This window comes from Sinocyclocheilus rhinocerous, unplaced genomic scaffold, assembly GCF_001515625.1.
Source record: "Sinocyclocheilus rhinocerous isolate Xijiao unplaced genomic scaffold, SAMN03320098_v1.1 scaffold1334, whole genome shotgun sequence".
In the NCBI taxonomy this organism is placed as follows: Eukaryota; Metazoa; Chordata; class Actinopteri; order Cypriniformes; family Cyprinidae; genus Sinocyclocheilus; species Sinocyclocheilus rhinocerous.
Window position 1 is genome coordinate 1 of NW_015626864.1, and position 22642 is coordinate 22642.

Here is a 22642-nt window from a genome sequence, read left to right on the forward strand (position 1 = left end):
TATACTGTCTTTATGTTGTTTCTACATTAATTTGAAGATTGAATGGGAAATTATTATATAAAAGTATATTTAAAAACTTTAATTAGGGGTGTGTGATGTCACGATTTTTGATCGTGGACTATTAAAATGTCTCCACGATCTGCTTTTGAAGATATATCGTAGTATTGTGCTACAGCGCACATTCTATCAGTTGCAGTTTTGGCATCTCTGTCTCAACATACTGTACAACGCGATATACATTCACATCAATGTTAACTCAGCAGTAGTTACTCTCACAGGACACTGCACTTATTCGCAATCACAAAAGTACATTATTTGCATGTGCTTTAAAGTCTAGCCTGTAAAACATTTAATTTCAGTGCGGTTCTAACATGTGTTATTTCTGAGTGTGTACACCTGAAGCGCATGCACACTAAAAAGCCTATCAAACAGTGCCTGATTACTGGACTAAGTTCTCTTTCGCGTCTGACTGCGCAAATACTGTCAAAAACACACAAGGCGTACATATAAACACGTTTGGTTTAAGTCTAAAGTGAAAGTAAACACTTGAGAAAAAAAACGAATGCTTGCCTGTATATTAGATGCGTGCAGCCTGTATATTAGATGCGTGACAACAGACTAATTGTACTAAACATGCTGCCGCTTATCATTAAAGGGATAGTTCACCCAAAAATTACAATTCTGTCCCCATTGACTTTGATAGTAGGAAAAAAATACTATTGAAGTCACTGGGGACCAGCAACTGTTTGGTTACCCACGTTCTTCAAAATACCTTTTATGATCAACAGAAGAAAGAAACTCTGGTTTAAATCAACTTGAGAGTGAGTACATGATGACAGAATTTTCATTTTTGGGTGAACTATTCCTTTAATGTTAATAAAACAACAAAACACAGAGAAAAGTCACTCACTTCTCTTGACTGAAGAACTTTAATACAGTTGCTTTAATAAGAATCAACAATTACCAATCTGTTAATTTAATTTCTTGAATGCTACTGCTAAATACACCGACTGTACCTGAAAAATAAAGCACTGTTTGTTTTATTTGTATATTATGTGTAATTGTTATGTGTATCTTTGTCATTATTTTTTTAAAAACAAAGACAAATTAATGACAAAGATTTTTATCTTTGCCCACTTTGGCCGAATTGTCTGCCATTCTTTTTTATTTTATATTTTGTTACCTTGTATGGGTTTGTTTGACAAAGAATCGTGATAAAATCGTGAATTGTGATTTTCCTGAAAAAAAAAATATATATATATATTTTTGCCTTATTGCCCCCCCCAACTTTAGGTTAGGTGAGGTTAATCATGAATAATCGCGATTAATTTCAGAAAACATGTGCAATTAATTAGTTTATTTTTTTAATCGATTGACAGCACTAAATATAATTACTATGTTGTTCACATGAATGTGAATTTATATGTTCCTCATACAAATTAACATTTAGTCTTTAATGATTTCTTTAAAGGGGTCATATGATGCTTTTTTAAAGATCATTATTTTGTGTATTTGGTGTAACAGAATATGTTGACATGCTTTAATGTTCAAAAAACACATTATTTTTCAAATACTGTACATTATTGTAGGTCCTCTATGCCCCGCCTCTCTCAAACACTTCGTTTTCTACAAAGTCCCGCCTTCCGACAAGCGCAGTCTGCTCTGATTGGCCAACTGACCCAGTGCATTGTGATTGGCCAAACACCACAAGCACCATATGACCCCTTTAATGGAATTTAATTACTTTTAATTCAGTCATTTTAACGTCTTTTAAAATAGTAAGCATCCAGTTGTTTTTTGTATTAGAATATAATTAGTGCAGTCAAATCAATTAATCACGATTAATCGCATCCAAAATAAAAGTTTGTGTTTATATAATATATGTGTGTGTGTACTGTGTATATTTTTATGTATATATAAATACACACACATACATTTATGTATTTAAGAAATATTTACATATATATATATATATATGTATTCATATTTATATATTATATATATTATTTTATACATAAATATAAATATTTATTACATATATTTCTTAAATGTATACATGTATGTGTGTATTTATATATACATATAAATATACACAATAAACATGCATAAATATACACTGTCCGCACACAATTGTAAACAAACTTTTATTTTGGATGCGATCAATCTCAATTAATCGATTTGACAGCACTAAATATAAGTTATATTTGGATTTTTTTGCATTTTGTTTCTTTTTAATATATTGTATAGCGCATATATATGGATATGCTATACAATATATAATATATATTCTGTGTACATAGATAAATTCACTATGTTTGTTTTCATAGCCTTCAAATAACAAATTGGGCAAGAAGGTGAATAAAAATTTTTTAAATAATGGATTAAAATTTAAGCAGTTTTAAAATGATAATTGTTGAACAATTATTCAAGTTTGGATTTTTTTATCTATCTGATTAATTAGATGATTAATTTGATCAACACAACAGTTTGACTACATATTTCTCAGTGATGTTTTTACGCAATCAAACATCAGTAAGAGTTGATTTATCTGTAGCTGTGTTCTGTCCGTTTGATAAAAATGTTAGCAGGTTAAAAACATTAAAGTATTATGCTGCTGTTCGTCTGATATCTTCTCTCTCTCTCTGCAGGGGGGTCGGATACATGGGTAATATCTGTGGACGAGAGAGCCAAACATGACCAGCAGTTCCACAGTTTGACCCCCACACCTGCTGGCTTCATCACAGGTAATCATGACTGGTTTTCTTGCTATGAGAAAAGTACAGAACGCTCATTAGTGCTGATGTTTGCTAAAAACCCTTTGGAGTTTAATGTTGTCTGAAATGCAAGAATAAATCCCTTGAGTTCTGTGCAACTGAAAATGACCACCAGCAGTGCAGTCAGTCATACATCTCTGGTAGTCAGACATTTTTAGGCCTATTATGTCTCTGTAGGAATCAAAGACCCAGAGAGATGGAGCAAATTAAGTGAAAACTGAAAAAGAAAAGCAGACACCTCTTTCCCACCATGCTAATAAAAATGCCATGGATATTCTTCATGACAGTTTATTAAAACCATATCACTTCCTGTTTTCTGCCTGTGAATGGGTGGATATTTACTTGCGTGGCCTTCAGTCAGACTCACATCTGTCTTACTCATACTGTATACAATAAGAAACACAGTCTGATAAGTGTTATTGTCAGTCTCAGCACCTCCTCCACCGAAACAGACAAATTCTGGCTTTGCCACTGACCCAGAGTAAAACCGTTCCACCTTTACATTAGTCAAAAAACAAACATCTAATGCTTGTGTAAACGTTTGCTCAATGCAGATGGTTTTAGAATTCAGATTCTGATTCCCTGTAAGCATGCAGTGAACGTTTCAGTTGTGAGTTGACAGCATGTTATGTTAATAGAATCACTGAGAAAAATACAGAAGGAAACCGATCAGGGTGTGGCATGTTGATTCCCATGTGACATAGAAAAAGTAATTTCTCTGTTATCTTTGCTGATGCTGTTTGATTCTAATCTTTAGTTGAAGCTTTGACATGTTGGTTCCTGTTATAGAAAGCCATCTTTCTCCCTGGACTCTCTTTACAGACATTTTGCAAGTCTGAAGATGATTCTGGAACTAGCTAAACTTTTCATACATTACATTGAAAGAAATGTTCAAAGTACACAAAAACATTTCATGATCTCATTGTACGATCATAGATAGATGTGAAATTAACCTCCAAAGGGCTAATCAAAATCACAAGACGCAAACAGTAAAACCAGCTTGTCCCAGCTGGACTTTGGACATCTCCTGAAGAGATGGTACTTGTGGGTTTCCTGTTGACCAGTGGATCTGAAAGAGCCTCTTTGTGTCGACTGAAGGACGGCTGAAGCATTGAGTGGCTCACAGTCAGGCAGGCATGGAGAGGGAGTCTGTTTTTGGCACTGAGGGTATAAAGGCGTTCTGTGTGTGCGCACAGAGGAAGATAGCTACCTTTTATCAAGCTGAAAACTGTTAAGAGGAAGGTGAAAAGGTCTTTAAGTGTTTTGTTTTTTTTTTGCTTTTAACATGGCAGAGGCTCAAACTCACATCTCGCATTGCTTTGTGTGTTGTTTGGTAGGTTGTAAAAGGGGCAGTATAGCTTATCTGGTCTGCTGTGGCATTATTAGTTGACACTGGTCTAAGATTGTGGTATAATCAATCATTATAATCAATGTTTAAAAAAAATTTAAAAGAAAAGAAAAACTGTAGTTGGCTGCTTTACATGCATTTTTGTGTTTAGCAGTATAGCTGTCATAACAGAAGGAAATCGGTTTGATAGGTTAGATAACATATGAACACACTGACTCGGCTTTCCTTTCTTGCTCAAGCTGTAGCTGGCAAATCACTCGCCCCAGAGGCCAATGTCACTCAAGTGCAGTCAATAAACCCTGTGCATGTTCGTTGACAAGATGGTTTATGTAACTCTTAATTATGTTATCAATGTTTTACTAGCATACTAAAACAATTACATCATTTTAATGTCATAAAACTCTTTGAACGCCACATTCATTTTGAGTTGTGGGGACATAAACCGTTCTGTTTTGTTTGTATCTATCATACCATGTGTATATTTATACATTTATGCATATTAATTTCCTCCCGTTTCTCTCTGTCTTTAGGTGACCAGGCAAGAAATTTCTTTCTGCTGTCAGGTTTACCTGCCCCCATCCTCGCCCAGATATGGTACACAATTCCTATAACACATATTCAATTATAATCCAGACCACTACTTTCATTTATAATCCAAAATGTGCTTCTGTTCAGTAATTAGCGTACACTAAAAAAAAATTCCATTACATTTACAGTAAAAAAAACTTGCATCTGTTGTTGCCAGAAATTCATTATAAAAAAATACTGATGACAGTGTTTCCAGTATTGCCAGAGGCCTGTATATTTTACAACTTATAACCATATATTTCCTTAAAGGGGCATCGGATGCCCATTTTCCACAAGTTGGTATGATTCTTTAGGGTCTTCATGAAATGTTTGTAACATACTTTGTTTAAAATTCCTCAATGGTCATGTAAAACTGCTCTGTTCACAGCGACCCGTTTCGGTGCATGTCTCTTTACATGATAATGAGCTCTGCTCACCCCACCCCTCTCTTCCATGGAAGAGGAAAGGCGATTTGCAAATAATCATAAGAAATATAAAGTGTGAGACTTACTTCTTCTGGAGGTGCAGCTGAATCACGAACAGTGGGTACTGATCCATCCTTGAGTTTTAACTTTTTCGTAAAACCTGCCTTGCATTCTCCCTCATTCAGAAAGCAGTCTGGAGTAAAATGATTTGCACAGACATAAATGAATTTAGGTGTATTTGGTGGCGCTTTACCATAAAAAAACTAAACTAATCCACTGCGTTCTCAGTGGCTCTGATGTCGGGAGTCTCTTATGTTTATTTTTACATCCAACTACAAAACACCTGCATCGCTTACGAGACATTGTTATCATTACAGCTGCTTGAGCGCGGAGAAAATGGCCGACAACGTACAACTGGCTGAGGGCGTGAATATGCTAATATGGGACAGTCCGTCAGTGGCCGTGGGCGGGGCTTGAGCAATATGATGTCATACTGCTCAGAAAATCAAAACGGCTTGATAATTGAGACAGTTAAAGTTTTTTGTATATATATATATATATATATATATATCCTAAAAAATTGGGTCGCAGCTTGATGTGGGGTCCCATGGCCAAACCAGTTAAGAACCACTGCCTTAATGATAACACTGATAACAAAAATAAGAACACAATCATATGTGATGTGTCATGCAGGAGCTTCTGAGAATTTCCTTTTACTGCTTTTCACTGTAAATTATTAGGTAGTTCATAGTTTTTGCTTCCTAAAACCATAAATTAACCAAAAAACATGAACTTACAGTTAACCAATTACTGTAGCATTGTTACATTATTTACGTAATTTTTTTTAACATTCAAAATTGTTCAGGCTGCTGTGTCTATGAAAACCGATTGTGTAGCAGGTTGCAAATCCTGAATGATAAAGTTAACATGTTGTCCGTCACTGAAAAAGATACTCTGTCCATGTTTTGCAGGGCCCTGGCCGACGTGAACAACGATGGGAAGATGGACATGCATGAATTTTCCATCGCAATGAAGCTGATTAAATTGAAGCTGCAGGGTCACCCCCTCCCTCCTTCACTGCCCACCTCCATGAAGCAGCCACCCCTCTCCATACCCCCGCAGCCCTCTTTTGGTAAGAACACTCTCATTCTGATGGCTTGAATGACATGTTACATATCAGGACACAGATGAAGTCTTAGACCAAGACCATTGTCGAAGGCCCCCCATTGTCCAACACTAGACCACTCTTCTAACAGACCCCTTGTTCAGGGCTTTTTTTAGGATTGTGGTTCAGTAAAGTCCCTCAGAGATTTAAAGTCTCTTATATAATGTTATAATTAAAATAAATTAAATTCAGTACATCAAGCATACCTTATCTGTCTCACCATTTATTTGTTTTAATTGTTGTTTTAATTATTATTAATCTATTAAATCTGTTCATTATTTCTTTGATCGGTGTCTGCAGGGATGACTAGTATGGGGGGAATGCCAGGCCTGCCAGCGGTGCCACCCATGCCCCTGCCCCCTCTGCCCCCAGGAGTGCCGGGAGTAGGCGTGTCTCCACCACTGGTAGCATCAGTGACCCCAGCGGTACCATCTCTTGCTAATGGAGCGCCCGCTATGGTACAACCCATGAGTGGATTCTCACATCCAGGTAATGTAAACACACGCTCACACTACCCAGACCAGCTTATACAGTTTGTTTACTTTGGCACAATAATTTATGGGTGTTTGTCTCTGTCTGTCAGCTTCGTTCAATCGTTCCAGTATCAAGCTACAGAAGGGCCAGTCTGTAGAGGCACCCAGGTACGCACACACATGCACACTCTATTCGCAGAAATTTTATAGATGTTAAAAACCACCTATTTTGCTTTTACCTTTCCTTTAGTGTGCAGAAAAACACTTGCCTGAAATGCCTTGTTTGTAGTCCTGCCATTATTTCCATCATTTAGCTACGTCACAAAGACAGGAACTAAAACAGTGTTTCAGCCAGAGGGTGAAAAGCGGTGCTGGACCAATGTACAGTTTGGGAAAAATCGTGTTTTTTGAACTGTAAATCGTGTAAATGTATTCTAGCAGTCCCCAAAAATAAAATGTTGAACTTGTAAATGAGCAGAATGTTGCCACTTAAACACACACATTGTCTCTTTAGTGCTCCGGCTGCTCCTCCGCCCACTGACTGGGCCGTGTCTCAGTCCTCTCGGCTCAAGTACCGCCAACTCTTCAACAGCCATGACAAAATGATGAGTGGTTATCTCACAGGTGTGGTGTCTGTCACACAAAGCATGACACATAACAAACATCAGGCAGTGAAACACTTTGTATTATGTTTTGTTGCTCAGCTCTGGGTAGCCTCACCCTCATCTAATTTAAATATCAAATTTAAATGCTGCATAGCTGTAAATTTTAACAAGGTTATTATAGTTTTGTATTTTCAAGTTTGATTTAAAACTATTTTCATGTGCATTTATTACCATTCATATTTTCTTTATAAGAATCTAGTTTTTAATTCAGTGTGTTTGTAGAGCTCAAAGCTCTTGTGATGAGTGACAGTGGTTACTCAGTACAGCTTAGAGGAAACAGAGGTTGCTGACTCAACATACTCAACTCTTTCTTTCACTTCTGTTTCCTCTCTCTCTCTCTTTCTCTTTCTTTTCTGCTTCAGGTCCACAAGCCAGAACTATTCTAATGCAGTCCAGTCTACCGCAGACCCAGCTGGCAACCATCTGGTGCGGATCCAAAACTTTTTTTTACCGTGTCTCTCTCTCACATTTAAAACTCAAACAAATCTCAGAGTTCTGAGATATGAATCAGTGTAAACATGAGGATTGGTATCTGGATATTGTTATGAGTACGTCCGACTGCTGTTTTGATATCTTTTAACATGCTGTTCTTGGGATTTTTGTATTGCCTATGTTTAAAGTGCCCCTATTATGCCATTTCGAATATTGCCTTTCGTTCAGTTTGTAATGTAGCTGTATGTGAATGTAAACGATCTGCAAAGTAGTAAAGCCAAAAGTGCACGATAAATAAAGTTGTCTCCCAAAAGAAATAATTGACTCTGAGCAGCCTAAGCGAGTCGTCAGTAATTCGAATCCCACTTCCGTGACAGCTACATGTCACAAGGTAACACATCTGCATAATGCCCACCTATGTTCAACGCAGCATTCACAAAACACTGCTCTTCAAAGATGACTCTGTACCCAGTTTATTTGGACCAACTGGCTCCACTAAATAACATCTTGTAAGTATGATAAATAATATGTGTTTATATTTTCTATCGAGCTTTCAAAATACGGAACTATGGCAATGGGCGTATCGTTTGTGACACACACACTGTACAAGGTAGATCAATCACAACAGACTGGGCCATCTGACCAATCAGAGCAGAGTAGGCTCACAGAAATGATGTGTTTATAGAGACCGAATCTTAGAACTGCTTCGAACAAATCGTTTGAGAATCGTTGGAAAATGAGGTGATATTAAATGCATATTTTGAGAAAACAAAATCGTTTTTTTTTTTACCCTGCAAGCATGTAAACCTATTGTAGGTGGCTCCCAAAACAAAATGGCATAATAGGGGCACTTTAACACCGGATCTTGAGTGATGTGGTGTCATGTGGAAAGGCAAGATAAATAGCTGTTTTGACTCCTTATAACAATAATAACATCCACTTGTTTATCTATATAGGAACCTGTCAGATATAGACCAGGATGGAAAGTTGACTGCAGAAGAGTTTATTCTGGCCATGCACTTAATTGACATGGCCATGTCCGGTCTGCCTCTTCCGCCTTTACTGCCTCCTGACCTCATACCTCCGACATTCAGGTGAGTGACCCCACTGATGGCACACAACTATATATATACTTTGTCAATGATCATCTTTCATGCCTTGGAATTATCTGCCAATTTAGTTGAAAGTTAGAGTTAAGAGAACTTTTATTCTAAAGATGCAAATGGTTACATTTATAGGACTTAATTCTTTCCTGTTTGTGTAGGAGAGTGCGTTCTGGTAGTGGAGTGTCTGTGACCAGTATACACTCGACAGACCTACGGTCTCAGGATGAGCTGGAGGAGGAGGAAAAAGAGGCAGAGAAAAAACTTGCAGGTCAGAGGACAAGAGTAAATCCTAATCAGTTTCATGGAAACTCAGCTGACTCACTGATAAAATATTTGTGGATCAGATGACAAGTATAGACATGAAAAAGGCCCCCTTTGCTTCTGGCATTAATGCATTTTTATCTGGATAGTCTTTAACTGGATTTAGCTATTTAACTTGCATTTACATCTTGCAGTGCAATTCGTTGTGAGATCTGATACCACTTACCCATACAAAATGGAAAACGCCACTTGCATATTACCACAAAGGCTACATTAATTATAAATGTTCCTCCATTTACCAATTTTTAAAAAACATTAATGGCTAATTCAAAGTGCATTCCCTCATTTTGGCTTATAGAATACCAGAGAATCTCTATGGTTACTTTTACATACTTAAGAAACATACCCTCTGTATATAATGCTAATAGACAATGGAAGTGGAGAAAATGGGTAAAAGAAGTTTTAAAGCTCCCTGAGAGAAATGTGAGTGAAGGTCTGGGGATACAAATGAGAAATTGCAAGTGTAGTTCAGTGGAATTATTAGTGAGATATTGTTCTTTTAATTGACCAGATCATAAGACATAATAAAAGTAGAGCATGATGGAAAATTGAAAGCCCAGCCTGACAAAATGACAATTAATGTTTTATGTGTAGTGCAACCTTTTACATATTACTTCCATATTTGTTTAACAAAATGCGGTAATATTTTCATTGAATATGGTCAGAACCTGTCGTGACGACCTTTGAAACTGGTTTCAGTGATCTCAATACAATCACTGTTACATATGGCTTTTAATGTGATCAAGTGTATCACCAAAAACACGTTCATGCTAGTAATTGTTTCCGTTCTTCCCCTCAGTCACATTCGAGGATAAGAAACGAGAGAACTTTGAGCGTGGAAACCTGGAGCTGGAGAAACGTCGGCAGGCATTGCTGGAGCAGCAGAGGAAAGAGCAGGAGCGACTGGCGGCCCTGGAGAAAGAGGAGCAAGAGAGGAAGGAGAGAGAACGACTGGAGCAGGAGAGACGCAGACAGCAGGAGCTGGACAGACAACTGGAGAGACAGAGAGAGCTGGAGCGACAGAGGGAGGAGGAGAGACGCAAGGAGATCGAGAAAAGAGAGGTAAGTTAAAAAATTCTCAGTGCATGTTAAACACTATCAGCATCATCTGTAACCTCTTGAGTGTGTGTTGTGTGTGAAGGCTGCTAAGCGGGAGCTGGAGCGTCAGCGGCAGTTAGAGTGGGAGAGAACACGCAGACAGGAACTGCTCACCCAGAGAAACAGAGAGCAGGAGAACATCGTCCTGCTCAAAGCACGCAAGAAAACACTTGAGTTTGAACTGGAGGCCCTGGTACGTGCACTTTTCTACACTTTAATGTTTTAAGGCAAGACACTCCAGTTGAATAGGGTAAAAATGTTAACTAGTAGATATGACTTTTGTCTATCTAGATATGAGTTTGTCTAATTAAATATGCACTCATTTGCATACATTACCAGAACAGAAATCTGAACGCTGAATAAAACCAGGTTCAAAATTCTTGTTTAATTTTGTTGGCACATTAAATTAACTCTTTCCCCGCCATTGATGAGTTATCTCGTCTTTTACAAGAAAACGCTTCCCCGCCAAAGACGAGTTTTTACGGCTTTTCGTGTTTTCACTGTTATACACTCGGAGGCACTATTACGCATCTTCTGAACGAGTACAAAACCTCCCGAACAAAAACACACGTGAACAGGACGGAGAAACTAGCGATCTCTTATGTAAACAGCTGCATATAAAAAAATAATGCGATCATCAGCAATAGACAGCATATAAATGAAAACTGCATAATGTTACAGAGTAAAATGTTGATCCACAAAGTGGTTTATGTCTGTGCAAGCTTTGGAGGTATTGATGGAAGCGATTTACTGGATTTATGCTTTGATAATCGTACTGAATATTATCCAGATGTAGTTTTTGATAAAAATGTGATATTTTCACCTTTTTGCTCAAAATGATGCATTTTTTATGAAACCTACCTATATTCAAGTGTTGATAAAAAAAAAAGAATGCTTTAAGCTAGAATAAAACTTTTTTTTAAACAACATTTTTTTTGTTTAAAAGTAGAGGCTCTGATCTTTATTTTGGTGTATTGCATATTCAAATATTCATACAGCAAAATATACTGGAGGCCATCAAATTTTAGTTAAAATCATCAAAATCGCTGGCGGTGGCTGGCAACTTTTTTCAAAAATGCTGGCGGGGAAAGAGTTAAAGGTATAAACCGAGGGGATTTTGGATATCTCTTTTTATCACTACATAAATCAGAAAATACAACCATGTTTTTAGGAATAAAATGTTGAACAAATACATAAACAAACCCATCAGCAACACCAAACAGAATTGCAATCTGTTTGAGTGGCCCCATATGCATATTAAACCAAAGTTAATCTGATGCTGAGTTTAGTAGTTTGACATCTGTTGTTCTTTTTGGCTCTTCTCTAGAATGATAAGAATTCACAGTTGGAGGGTAAACTGCGGGACATTCGTTTCCGTCTCTCTATAATCACTGTAATCTGTAGAAGGAGTTGCTGACTGGTCATATTTGGTACTGCAGGAACAATTTTACAAACGACAGTTGAGCTGATTGAACACGAAATCAGCACCTTAGGTCGCAGAGGCATGAAAACAGTCAAGAACTAAATGATCAGATTGGTGAATTAAGCATTATTTGATTAGTATTCCTGTTTGTTTTGCTCATTGAACTGTTGTTACAAGTGCAGTTTTAGACCATTTTGATGATTAAAGTTAATCTGATGCTGAGTTTAGTAGTTTGACATCTGTTGTTCTTTTTGGCTCTTCTCTAGAATGATAAGAAGTCACAGTTGGAGGGTAAACTGCAGGACATTCGTTTCCGTCTCTCGGCTCAGAGGCACGAGATCGAGAGCACCAATAAGACGCGAGAGCTCCGCATTGCTGAGATCACTAGCCTGCAACAGCAGCTGCAGGTGTGCACTTCTTCTCATTTCTCTCTTCTTTCTTCTCACTTGCCTCATACAGAGGCATCATCAGCATCCTTTCCGAATTCACATCATTTGAATCAGTCTCTCCTCCCTGGTTTGGGGTGTTTTTTGAGTGTGTGGAAGAGACGAGGGATTTTAAACCCCTCATGGACAGAGACGAGTGCTTTAGACTATACATATCTTGTTTAATTGCAATTATACACAAAAAGATATCAGTTTTAAGTTGCTCTGTACATAAGTGTTTCAAAGTAATCCGAATATTTTATGTGTTTTCTCTCTTTTGTCTCCATCAGGAGTCTCAGCAGTGGTTGAGTCGGTTGATTCCTGACAAACAGTGTCTGAATGACCAGCTGAAGCAGGTTCAGCAGAACAGTCTGCACAGTAAGAACCCTTTCCTCTACACCACTTTAAAGATCCAGGCTAGTTTTCTGGTTAGATATTATCACACTAGACGTTTTGGTGCAAACCAGAGTCCATTTCAACAGTTGGGATCTACTCATCTTATGTGGTTACCTAATTAATGTGGTAAACAGCTGCCATTAGTACTTACTGTGGTACCTTGTGTCTTTGTCAGTGTTATACTAAAAAACTAAATATTGTTGGAATTCATGGATGCCGAAAAAATTTTTTAATTAAACTGTTCGGTGGTGGAATGTAGGGTTCTGTCTTCTGGTCATTATTATTTCAAAGTTTGTCCAAGTTTCTATAAAATTGCTGGGAATAAAATTGATGATCAGCCCAACACGTCTTTGTTTCACAAACCGGTTGAAATTCAGGACACTCAAATCAAGGTGTGTTCAGAGTTCTCGCCCTCAACACGCCCACATAAAGCCTTAGTAACATCTAAACAAACAATGATCTATAATAACTGTAATCTGTAGAAGTTGCTGCTGACTGGTCATATTTGGTACTGCAGGAACAATTTTACAAATGACAGTTGAGCTGATTGAACACAAAATCAACACCTTAGGTCGCAGAGGCATGAAAACAGTCAAGAACTAAATGATCAGATTGGTGAACTAAGCATTATTTGAACAGTATTCCTGTTTGTTTTGCTCATTGAACTGTTGAAATAAGCGCAGTTTTAGACCATTTTGATGATTAAAGCTTCCTTTTGTTTACATCAGTGTAAAAGGGGGAAAAATAAATCGCTTTGCAGAATGATTCACAAGGATGTTGATCTCTCAGGAATGCTCTTTGATTGTTGTCTGATTGTTTCTGCTTTGTAGGAGACTCTCTGTCTAGTCTTCAGAGGGCCATTGAAATGAAGGAATCCACCAAACAGCAGCTGAGAGAGCAGCTGGACGCTGTGGAGATGGAAACACGTTCTAAACTATTGGAGATAGATGCCTTCAACACACAGCTGAAGGTACTGAATCTCTGAAAGACCTATACAAACACACATTCTTACACAAACAGACAGACCATTTTGTCTTCAGTAGTGTTATTTTTGTAGTTACTTGGCATTTTTTTGTACTTTTATGTTTTGCATTGTGTGTGTGCAGGGAGCAAAATTAACATTTGTGCAACATTTAAGTAAAATTGGCTTAGGTAAATAAATACAATTTAAATAACTTACCAGTTTATTAGAGCTGCAACATAATACATAATTTAAATGAATTTTCTGTAATTATGATGATAATGATTCAATAACCTTTTGGTTGATTTTAACTATCATCTAAATACTTTAGATGATATACATATAAAATAAATTCAAACAGCTGTTTCATAGCTAGTAAGAAAAAATGGTGGTAAAATTGCTGAAGTCATTTACCATTGAAAGTTGGGGCAGTGTTCATTTTGGGCCCTCTGTGTTTGTGTGAATGAAAGAGGAAGTAAGAGAGAGTGTATTCTGAGACATCATTGACTTCCACCCAGTGTATATGATAAAACCAACAGAACACTCTTAATTTTGTCTTAATGTGCCTTCAGAATAAGAGAAAGAAAGTGTGTGATAAAGTAGAAGTATTTTCACTGCATCACACAAACTCTTGTTCCTCTCTCACTGTATCTGCCTGCTGCTCACTCTGTCACCCCGCCCCTCATCCTCCGTTCATCCTGGCTGACTCCCTCTCAACTCTCCTCCCTCCACCATGTTTATACGGCTTGGTTGGCCCTCGTTGTTCTGGCTTGACCGTGCTTTACCCCGCTTTACCCTTCGTGGTGGTACAGTCCTTGGGGCTGTTCTATCAGACCCACGCTGCTAGGATGGAGAACCTGCAATCGGATCTTCTTAATGAAGAGCAGAGTGGGCGACAGGTAGACAACCTGATAATGCTGTTAACCCCCAGAAACCTACTACCAAACTATTACCCTCTACTCTCGCAGCACTATGCTCTCTGTTGCCCTATATGAGGGGAGTTAGAGTAGCACACTTCCAGTTGTCTTGTCTTGACTACTTCCCTTTACTAAGCCATCAAAAGGGCTCTACAATAAGGATTTTTATTTTTTATTTTTTATCACCTAAGATTTTTACCTGCCCTTGTCATATTTTCATTTAGGATGAACAAACTCAAAATACTACAAAACTCCTAATAATGATAATAATAATTTATTTTTTAAAATTATTTGATTTGAAAAGATCATTTTAAGCCGATTGAAAATACAGTGTAAATGTATTTAGAAAACATATCAATTGCAGGAAACAAAATATTATTATCTGAAATGTTTCTTTTCTGACCAAGTGTTGGATTCTGTGTTGATTGCTGGGCCGCCGATTAATTGGAAAACCAGTTCCTTTGGTTTTTAGCGATTCCACAAAATCACAGTACTACTTACAGTTATTGACACATTAGTGTGATAAAGAAACATGTCCAAATGAGAAAATAAAACATGGGGTGTACTTGATGTACAAAAACACAATAAGCCTCAAAGTATAATGCGGTACTTGTGCACTGACTGACACAAAGAAAGCCAGCTGTCACACACGCTTGAATAGTGAAATACACAAAGTGATGTCAAAATGCCCCTCTTACTGAGAATTCCTGTAAACATGGTCAGTTAAGTAAATATAAATAGTTGGGAGAAAACCGAATGTGTATTGGATCTGTGCATTAGGTCTTAAAGTTACAGCAGCCTAATATTTCATTTGTATCTTTGTGTTATTGCGTGCAATTTCTTTCTTAATTTTAAGAACAGAATAAAAAAAAACAAAAATAACTTCCTATACAAGTTAGTGTCAGAACAAAAATAAACAAGCTTTCTGCATTTTTTTTTCTGTCATGTATGACTTACATCTAGTTTACATATTCCCCAAAATTCTGGAAATTACAGCCACAAAATCAGCCATATTAAATGCAAAAAAAAAAAAAGTGGAATCCTGGTGCGGCTGAAAACCAAGATGTGGGCTACTGTAGGTGTCATGATGACAGCAGAGTTTAAAGGTGTGTGTAAATGTAGGATGCGCTCTTGGTTGTTTGGATATGCACCAGACAGACCTCTTTGGTCTATGCGTTGGGTCTTGCTGTATTTTTTGTGTTATATTATTGAGCATTGCATTTTCAAGTCTCTCATACTGACCTTGTGACATGGGTCCATCTTTATTGTTGAGCCCTGATGAATAATATTCCTGAAATAATAGTTTTGGAGATTTTTTTAAGCCTGTAGCTCACATTAATTAACAAAGCAAAGGCTTCGCTGCTCTGCTTTGGTTCAGATGTCGTGTCTGGCCCGTTTGTTTCGCTCTGTACATAAGATAAATAAGCTTAAGAGGCTCTGCATTGTGTAGAGCTGAGTACACATCAGCATAGAGTGCAAACAAAATGATGATGATAACGATGATGATGGTGGTGTGACCTTTGACCCCTCACCATATGGGTGGCTCTGTGTCTCTTGCAGTCAGGGAGCTCTGTGGACGAGGTGCTGTTGGACTGTCTCGCAGCACTGCTGGCCTGTTTGAAGCATATACACTTCTACTGCCAGGTCATCCCTCCCTCTTCCCCAAACCTTTGATTTCCCCCTACAACACGTCCCCTGCTCGTGTGTCTCACTGTACCTCCTCCAGCTCCCTTTGAGAAGCCCATCAAAGGCAGCGTTGTAGCTATTCTAAACCTTCACGTATGTGTGTTATACACTTGAATGGCTAACTCTCTCTGTCTTTCTAGAGTCTGTCTATTACCAAAACGCTTGCAGTGATCTTTCGTGATTGTGTAATTCGATGTGCAAATTGTGCTTATGTGACATTCAACATTTAACAGAAATGTAGCTTCGATAAGAGATCCCAGACCAGGGAAACATACTCTCAGTAATAAGTATATGCTATCAACAGATCTGACATTTTAATATCTAAAAAAAAAATTAACACGACTCCATTACCAAATCCTAATGGTGATCCCAAAGAGCTTGCTTATTGGTGGAATTGTCTGGCATTACATAAGCAGCAGTGTTTCCATTGGTCTGCTGAAACGCAGTCTGTCGTTTCCTCTCTTCTGACTTCTGTGGTTCATGTGACCTTACCCAGCAGGCATTGCAGCCTGCCATCATGAACGCAATCGCTATGCAGTTTGCACCATGTACCATGCACGTGTACGATTTCCACATACAGTATTAAAACTGTCAGTCAATTGTTACATTGGTGAGCCATTTGCCAACCATTTATTAACATTATAAATGGTTACATGATTCATACAGTCAAGCACACAAAGTGTATGCTGTGTACTGTTTTTAAATTTTCTATTTTAAATAATAATAGCAGAGAGTATGAAATAGTCGGGAATAGACAGTAGAATCTTTTGAGATTTTCAGTATTTTTAGATGGTGACCTATGAGCTGTAGTCAGAAATATGAATTGGTATAAAAAACAAATAGAGACTATGTGACTGAGACTTCGAACAGATTGTCCAGACAGCACTTGCAGGGCACAGCTTTGAACGTATCTGTGTGTGTGTGTGTGTGTGAGAGAGAGCGAGAGGGAGAGAGAGAGCGCAAACAGAGCCCCGTTGCCCCCTATACTCCCCCTTACCTGTCCTCCAATATCCCATCATGCATTGCAGGAGCTGAGAGAAATCCACAACAAACAACAGAGGCAGAAACAAAAGGAGCTTGAGGCTGACATCACCCAGCCGTCACATGACCGGAAGTCCACAGAATTGCAAGAGTCTAGGTATTTTATGTCCTTCCATGGCTATTCTTTGTGGGGAAAAACTAATTAGATTTTTCTAACTGGCATTCATTTTGTCCCTTACTTTCCTTCAGGTTGTCAGGGACAGAAGATGGCGTGTCTCCTGCATGGAGAGATGATGGGCTGGGTAAAGCGCCCACTCCTCCTGCGTCTCAGGCTTGGATAAGCCAAGTGAGTGAAGAGGAGAACCACAGCAGAGCCGAAGTACAGGATAACCTCTCCAAACTCTTCCCACAGCATCCGCAATCAAGGAAACTACAGGCTCAGTCCCCCTGGTCTATGGCAGGTGAGACAAAAGAAGATTGTTGAACCAGACAGACATGAATTGGATTGTTTTCGCAGCTGCTTTTTGTTTGTTTATCCATATTGAGACCTGTTAAGCTCACCCTAAATGGCGTAACTCAATATAACTTTTGTGTTTGTGTTATAGATAAGATTCCAGTGTCTGGCTTTAGTCAGGAGAAGGTAAAGGTGGTCTACTATAGAGTACTGTATCCCTTTGAGGCCCGCAGTAATGATGAGATCACCATCCATCCTGGAGATATAGTGATGGTAAGCAATTTTTAACATCTTAATAAGAAATGTTTCAAATTGGCAAAAGAAACAGCAACTCGGCATATTAAAATGATTTCTGAAGGATCATGTGAAACTGAAGACTGGAGTAATGGCTGCTTGAAATTTAGCTTTGCCATGACGGGAATAAATAAAAAAAAATTTAAAATAGAAAACAGTTCATTTAAATTGTAATAATATTTGGTGTGTGTAAATTACTTCTTTCAAAAACAATTAGAAAATCTTACAAACCCAAACTTTTGAATGGTAGTGTATCTAGAAGATTTAAGGCAATAGTAATCCACAATTATTTTATTTTATTTTGCATATAATTACTCTGTTATTTACTGTTTGAAGAATAGTTTCAGCCCTATAGTGTGTGCTTATATTTTCTGATTAGGGCTGCCATTGAAGTTTTAAACTAGGTTAATTACATGATGTGCTGATTAATATAATTAATCGCAAATTAATCACACATCAATTTTGGCTGAGAAAGTACCCCAAAAAGAAAAAACTGTTATTGTGTTAAATGAGAAATGCATTGAACAGACGTTACAAAAAGTAGCTTTAGAATGAAATATATATTGCATGTAATATAAGATGACGTCTAGGTCTGGGCCAGAGCGGGTGCATTAAATGCTTTAATAATTTTAACGTTATTTGTTTGAAAATTTGTTGCACCAAGTTAACATGTTAAATCAACAGCCATAGTTCTGTTGTGTTCTTGCCGGAGAGTGTGTGATTGTCTCTGCCTTGTGTGAGAGAGAATATATGTGTGCTGTTAGTGTGTACATTTACTGACCTCTGACCCTGCCTCTGTCCTCTCTTTGCTCACTCTGCCTGAAGGTGAAGGGAGAGTGGGTAAGTCGAGGTTTCTGCTTCTCATGCACTTTTTTTTATTTCTACTTTGTCTTTGATGTTCTTTGTTTTGTTCATCTGTCACTGAGCTCAAACAGACCCTGGACAGAGATCATAATATTTCAGAGATCGCAAGATTTCAGAGGCTTTGCAGTGTTTGCCATTAGATCACTCATAGAGATGTCAATGATGCCTCTGGGATGCAATGACCATTTATTCATTTTCCTGTATTAAATCAACAAAATGAGTCCTTTGTGTCATCTAGTGCTGGGCGGTATGACCAAAAATTTATATCACGGTATTTTTAAAAATTATACCGGTTTCACGGTATATGACGGTGTATTTTTTTTTTCATGCATGACTGGGTGTTAACCATATTTTCTACTGATTGAGAGAGGAAATACTGCAGTATATTGACTTAGAATGCCTCACTGCCTGCATCTGAGTAACAATCTAAAAAAAAAAAAAACGTGCATGTAATATGAACTACACTCATTTATAATTCCAAACAATCAGTAAGCGACCGGTGCTAGGAAACGCTATTATATACTCATTTATTGACGAGACGGCTGCGGTGCGGCCAACTGAATGCGCTGCTTCTCTGCCGCTCACTGCACAGAACACATACAGCCACTGTGCTCTGTGCATTCCAGTTTATGTGTTTCTCTAATGTATATAAAGATGCTGAGGTTCCCTGTGATTCTTTATCACCCAGTTATGTTTCTCATTTGTTTTCTGTTGTGTTTCTCTTTTCAGGTGGATGAGTCTCAGACAGGTGAACCTGGATGGTTAGGAGGAGAGATTAAAGGGAAGACTGGCTGGTTCCCTGCCAATTATGCAGAGAAGATTCCAGATTCTGAAGTTCCTCTTAGTCTGAGGGCTAGCGCTGCTTCTAGTTCCACCCCTAAATTGGGTTCCCATATGTCATCCGCTTCTTCATCGACCACAGCCACACCCATGCAGCCAGTCTCCACAGAGTCTGCATCAATAGCCCCGCCCTCCTCAACCCCTGCCCCTCCAGGCCCCGCCTCCTCCTCTTCCTCAACATCCAGTAACTGGGCAGATTTCAGCACTACGTAAGTAATTTGTCCAATAAAAAAAGCTTTAAAGACTATAAGGCCTCTTTCTTTCAGGAATTACATGAACATATGAAAAGAATCATGGCATTGTTCATCATTTCATTAGATGGAAGTTATGGTTAGGTACTGGGATCGTGACAGTGTATTACTGCTGATCGTATTTTTTTTTTATTTTTTTTTTGAAAACTCTTGCTGCTGTCTTGTTTTCAGGGTGAAAAGGTGGAGGGTCTGCAGGCGCAGGCTTTGTATCCATGGAGAGCCAAGAAAGACAATCACCTAAACTTTAACAAGAATGACGTGATCACCGTACTGGAGCAGCAGGATATGTGGTGGTTTGGGGAGGTTCAAGGGCAGAGAGGATGGTTCCCCAAATCTTACGTCAAACTCATCTCTGGGCCCGTCCGGAAATCTATGAGGTGTGTATCTTGGCGATATATCATTAACATATTAGTTATTGGTTAATATTAGTGATTTGTATTGGATGTTAGCATATTAAAATTAAAATTTTAGTTTTCTGTCAGTGCATCTGTGCAAAATAGCACAGATTTCTAATAATACTATATTTGTAATATATTGTAATAAATGTTTTCACTTTTCGAGCTTAACATAATAATAAACGCAACAATTATGACCCCATTATGAAATACTAATTTTATTACAAAAAGTGATGTTGAACACACAGTTAGGCGTTTCATCCAGACTGTGATTTTGACTTTTGAATGCTGCTGTTCTGTTTCAGTATTGAGTCTGGCTCTTCGGACAGCCCTCCCAGTGTTAAGAGACCCAGCCCATCTCCAAACAAACCCACAGATCTTGGAGAAGGTCAGAATACCAGCGACAGCTCGATGGATCATGTGTGCCTCCCTCTCTCTTCTTAATCATTTTGTATCTGAAAGTCTGTGTGATTCTGTCTGATCACAGAGTATGTGGCCATGTATACATATGAAAGCAGTGAGCAGGGTGACTTGACCTTCCAGCAAGGGGATGTCATCACGGTCACAAAAAAAGAAGGAGATTGGTGGACCGGCACTGTGGGCGGGAAGACCGGAGTCTTCCCCTCAAATTATGTCAAACCTAAAGAATCTGAGGTAACTACTTGCAATGTTAAACAGAGCTTGAATTGTTTGAACTTTTTTTTATAACGCAATACTTTCGATACAAATACAGTTGCATGCAAAAAGTTGTTATTGTAGTCAAATAAGGATATATATTCAACCAATAAAATCAGTATAACAATAGCATTCTTTCCACCTTTTCCTAGGGTTTGGGATCTGCTGGAAAAATGGGAAGTTTAGGGAAGAAACCAGGTGGGTGCTGATGTCCTCATGCTATAACGCTCTCATAAAACATGTACCATAGGACTTTTATGGTTGCCTGTGTTTGAGAGAATTTTAGCAAAAAAAAATAATTTTAAGCTGCAGTTTTGTGGCCTTTATAACTGAACTCAGAGACCAAAATTATACCATAACAGCATTTTATTAGAGAGCGGCCCTGTATTCCTGCTTTTTTCTCCTTTTACCTGTGTTTTTCTTCTGTGTTCAGAGATTGCCCAGGTGATTGCTCCTTACACAGCCACCGGGGAAGAGCAGCTCACCTTAGCACCTGGCCAGCTCATTCTCATTCGCAAGAAAAACCCAGGAGGGTGGTGGGAAGGAGAACTTCAGGTCTGAATAACACACATGCTGTTAAATACACCCACACTTTCTACTACAATAGCACAAACCTTAAACATTTAATAGAATCTGTAGTTATAGAAGCAACGCCTATTTGGTGCATTGTAATGTTAAATCTGCTTACTTGTGCTCAGATTTACTTCATTTAATTTATTTTACATCAGTGCTTGTGGAATGATATGATATGGTGATACTAGGGATATGCCGGTATCAAATTTTCATGTTGCGATTAATTGCTAATGCTTTTATCACGGTATGCGGTATTATCACGGTATTGAAATTTAGTTGTTGCTTTCTTTTTAAGTGCTGCCATAATACAGTATATAGTCCAGATTAAAATGTAAAAAAAGTTTGAAAATAAATAGCCTATTAAGTCTAAATATTTAAGTATTTGGCTCTGTGATGAACATCATAGCAAATACACAAATCTGAATGGCTGTTTAAATCATTGCATTTAAATGAATTATTATATTATTTTTATTATCATTTCTGCAGTTTAGCGCCATCTGCTGTCAGAGAGTGAAAGTGTGCTTTCATCCAGAGCGTCTCTCACATGTTCCGCCATGTGCTTCTGGTCCGCGCTTGTTTACATCAGAGTGCACAGGCGTCTTTCACGCAGCATACAGCGTGTTGCGCATTTTGACCAGTTGATGGGAAAAGTATTCTTAAAATGCATTAAAAATTCTGAATAATTTGTAATATATAATTATTCACGGTATTTAGAAGACATATAACAATATCGTGCATATTCATTACCGTGATATATCGCATTACCGAATACCGGCACAAGTCTAGGTGATACCTGTGAGATATCGCTGTTCCTTATAAATTAGACTGTATGCTAAATTTTTACTTCAGATTTATTTTAATGGCCCACTGCTGTTGCTCTCTCCAGGCAAGAGGAAAGAAGCGTCAGATTGGCTGGTTTCCAGCTAATTATGTGAAATTATTGAGCCCCAGCACCAGTAAGACCACACCCACAGAGCCCAACCCACCCAAGCTGCCAACACCCAATGCAGGTACAGGTAACTTATTGTGCAAGAAAGTGGTTTCTCTTGACACAGATGAAATGTTGTCTTTTGTACTTTTTATAATTAAAACGTTTAAGGCAATGTTTAATTATGTCAAGTTTGAGCATGTTG

General features: G+C 38.1%; 1 protein-coding gene across 1 annotated transcript in view; it reads left to right on the plus strand.

The window, feature by feature from the left end:
* Positions 1 to 2635: 2635 nt before the first annotated feature.
* Positions 2636 to 22642, plus strand: part of LOC107718832 (intersectin-1-like) — a gene marked incomplete at its 5' end in the record, with an annotated part of 28868 nt that continues 8861 nt past the window's right edge. Inside the window, 26 exon segments of the mRNA XM_016526070.1 lie at positions 2636 to 2744; positions 4653 to 4716; positions 6086 to 6246; positions 6580 to 6768; positions 6863 to 6920; positions 7267 to 7376; positions 7780 to 7843; positions 8806 to 8943; positions 9114 to 9223; positions 10076 to 10338; positions 10418 to 10567; positions 12064 to 12204; positions 12513 to 12600; positions 13449 to 13588; positions 17211 to 17320; positions 17413 to 17624; positions 17769 to 17890; positions 18737 to 18751; positions 19505 to 19823; positions 19826 to 19950; positions 20038 to 20243; positions 20567 to 20649; positions 20749 to 20915; positions 21089 to 21134; positions 21370 to 21491; positions 22396 to 22519. Of these exon segments, the coding sequence (XP_016381556.1) occupies positions 2636 to 2744; positions 4653 to 4716; positions 6086 to 6246; positions 6580 to 6768; positions 6863 to 6920; positions 7267 to 7376; positions 7780 to 7843; positions 8806 to 8943; positions 9114 to 9223; positions 10076 to 10338; positions 10418 to 10567; positions 12064 to 12204; positions 12513 to 12600; positions 13449 to 13588; positions 17211 to 17320; positions 17413 to 17624; positions 17769 to 17890; positions 18737 to 18751; positions 19505 to 19823; positions 19826 to 19950; positions 20038 to 20243; positions 20567 to 20649; positions 20749 to 20915; positions 21089 to 21134; positions 21370 to 21491; positions 22396 to 22519 (3436 nt within the window).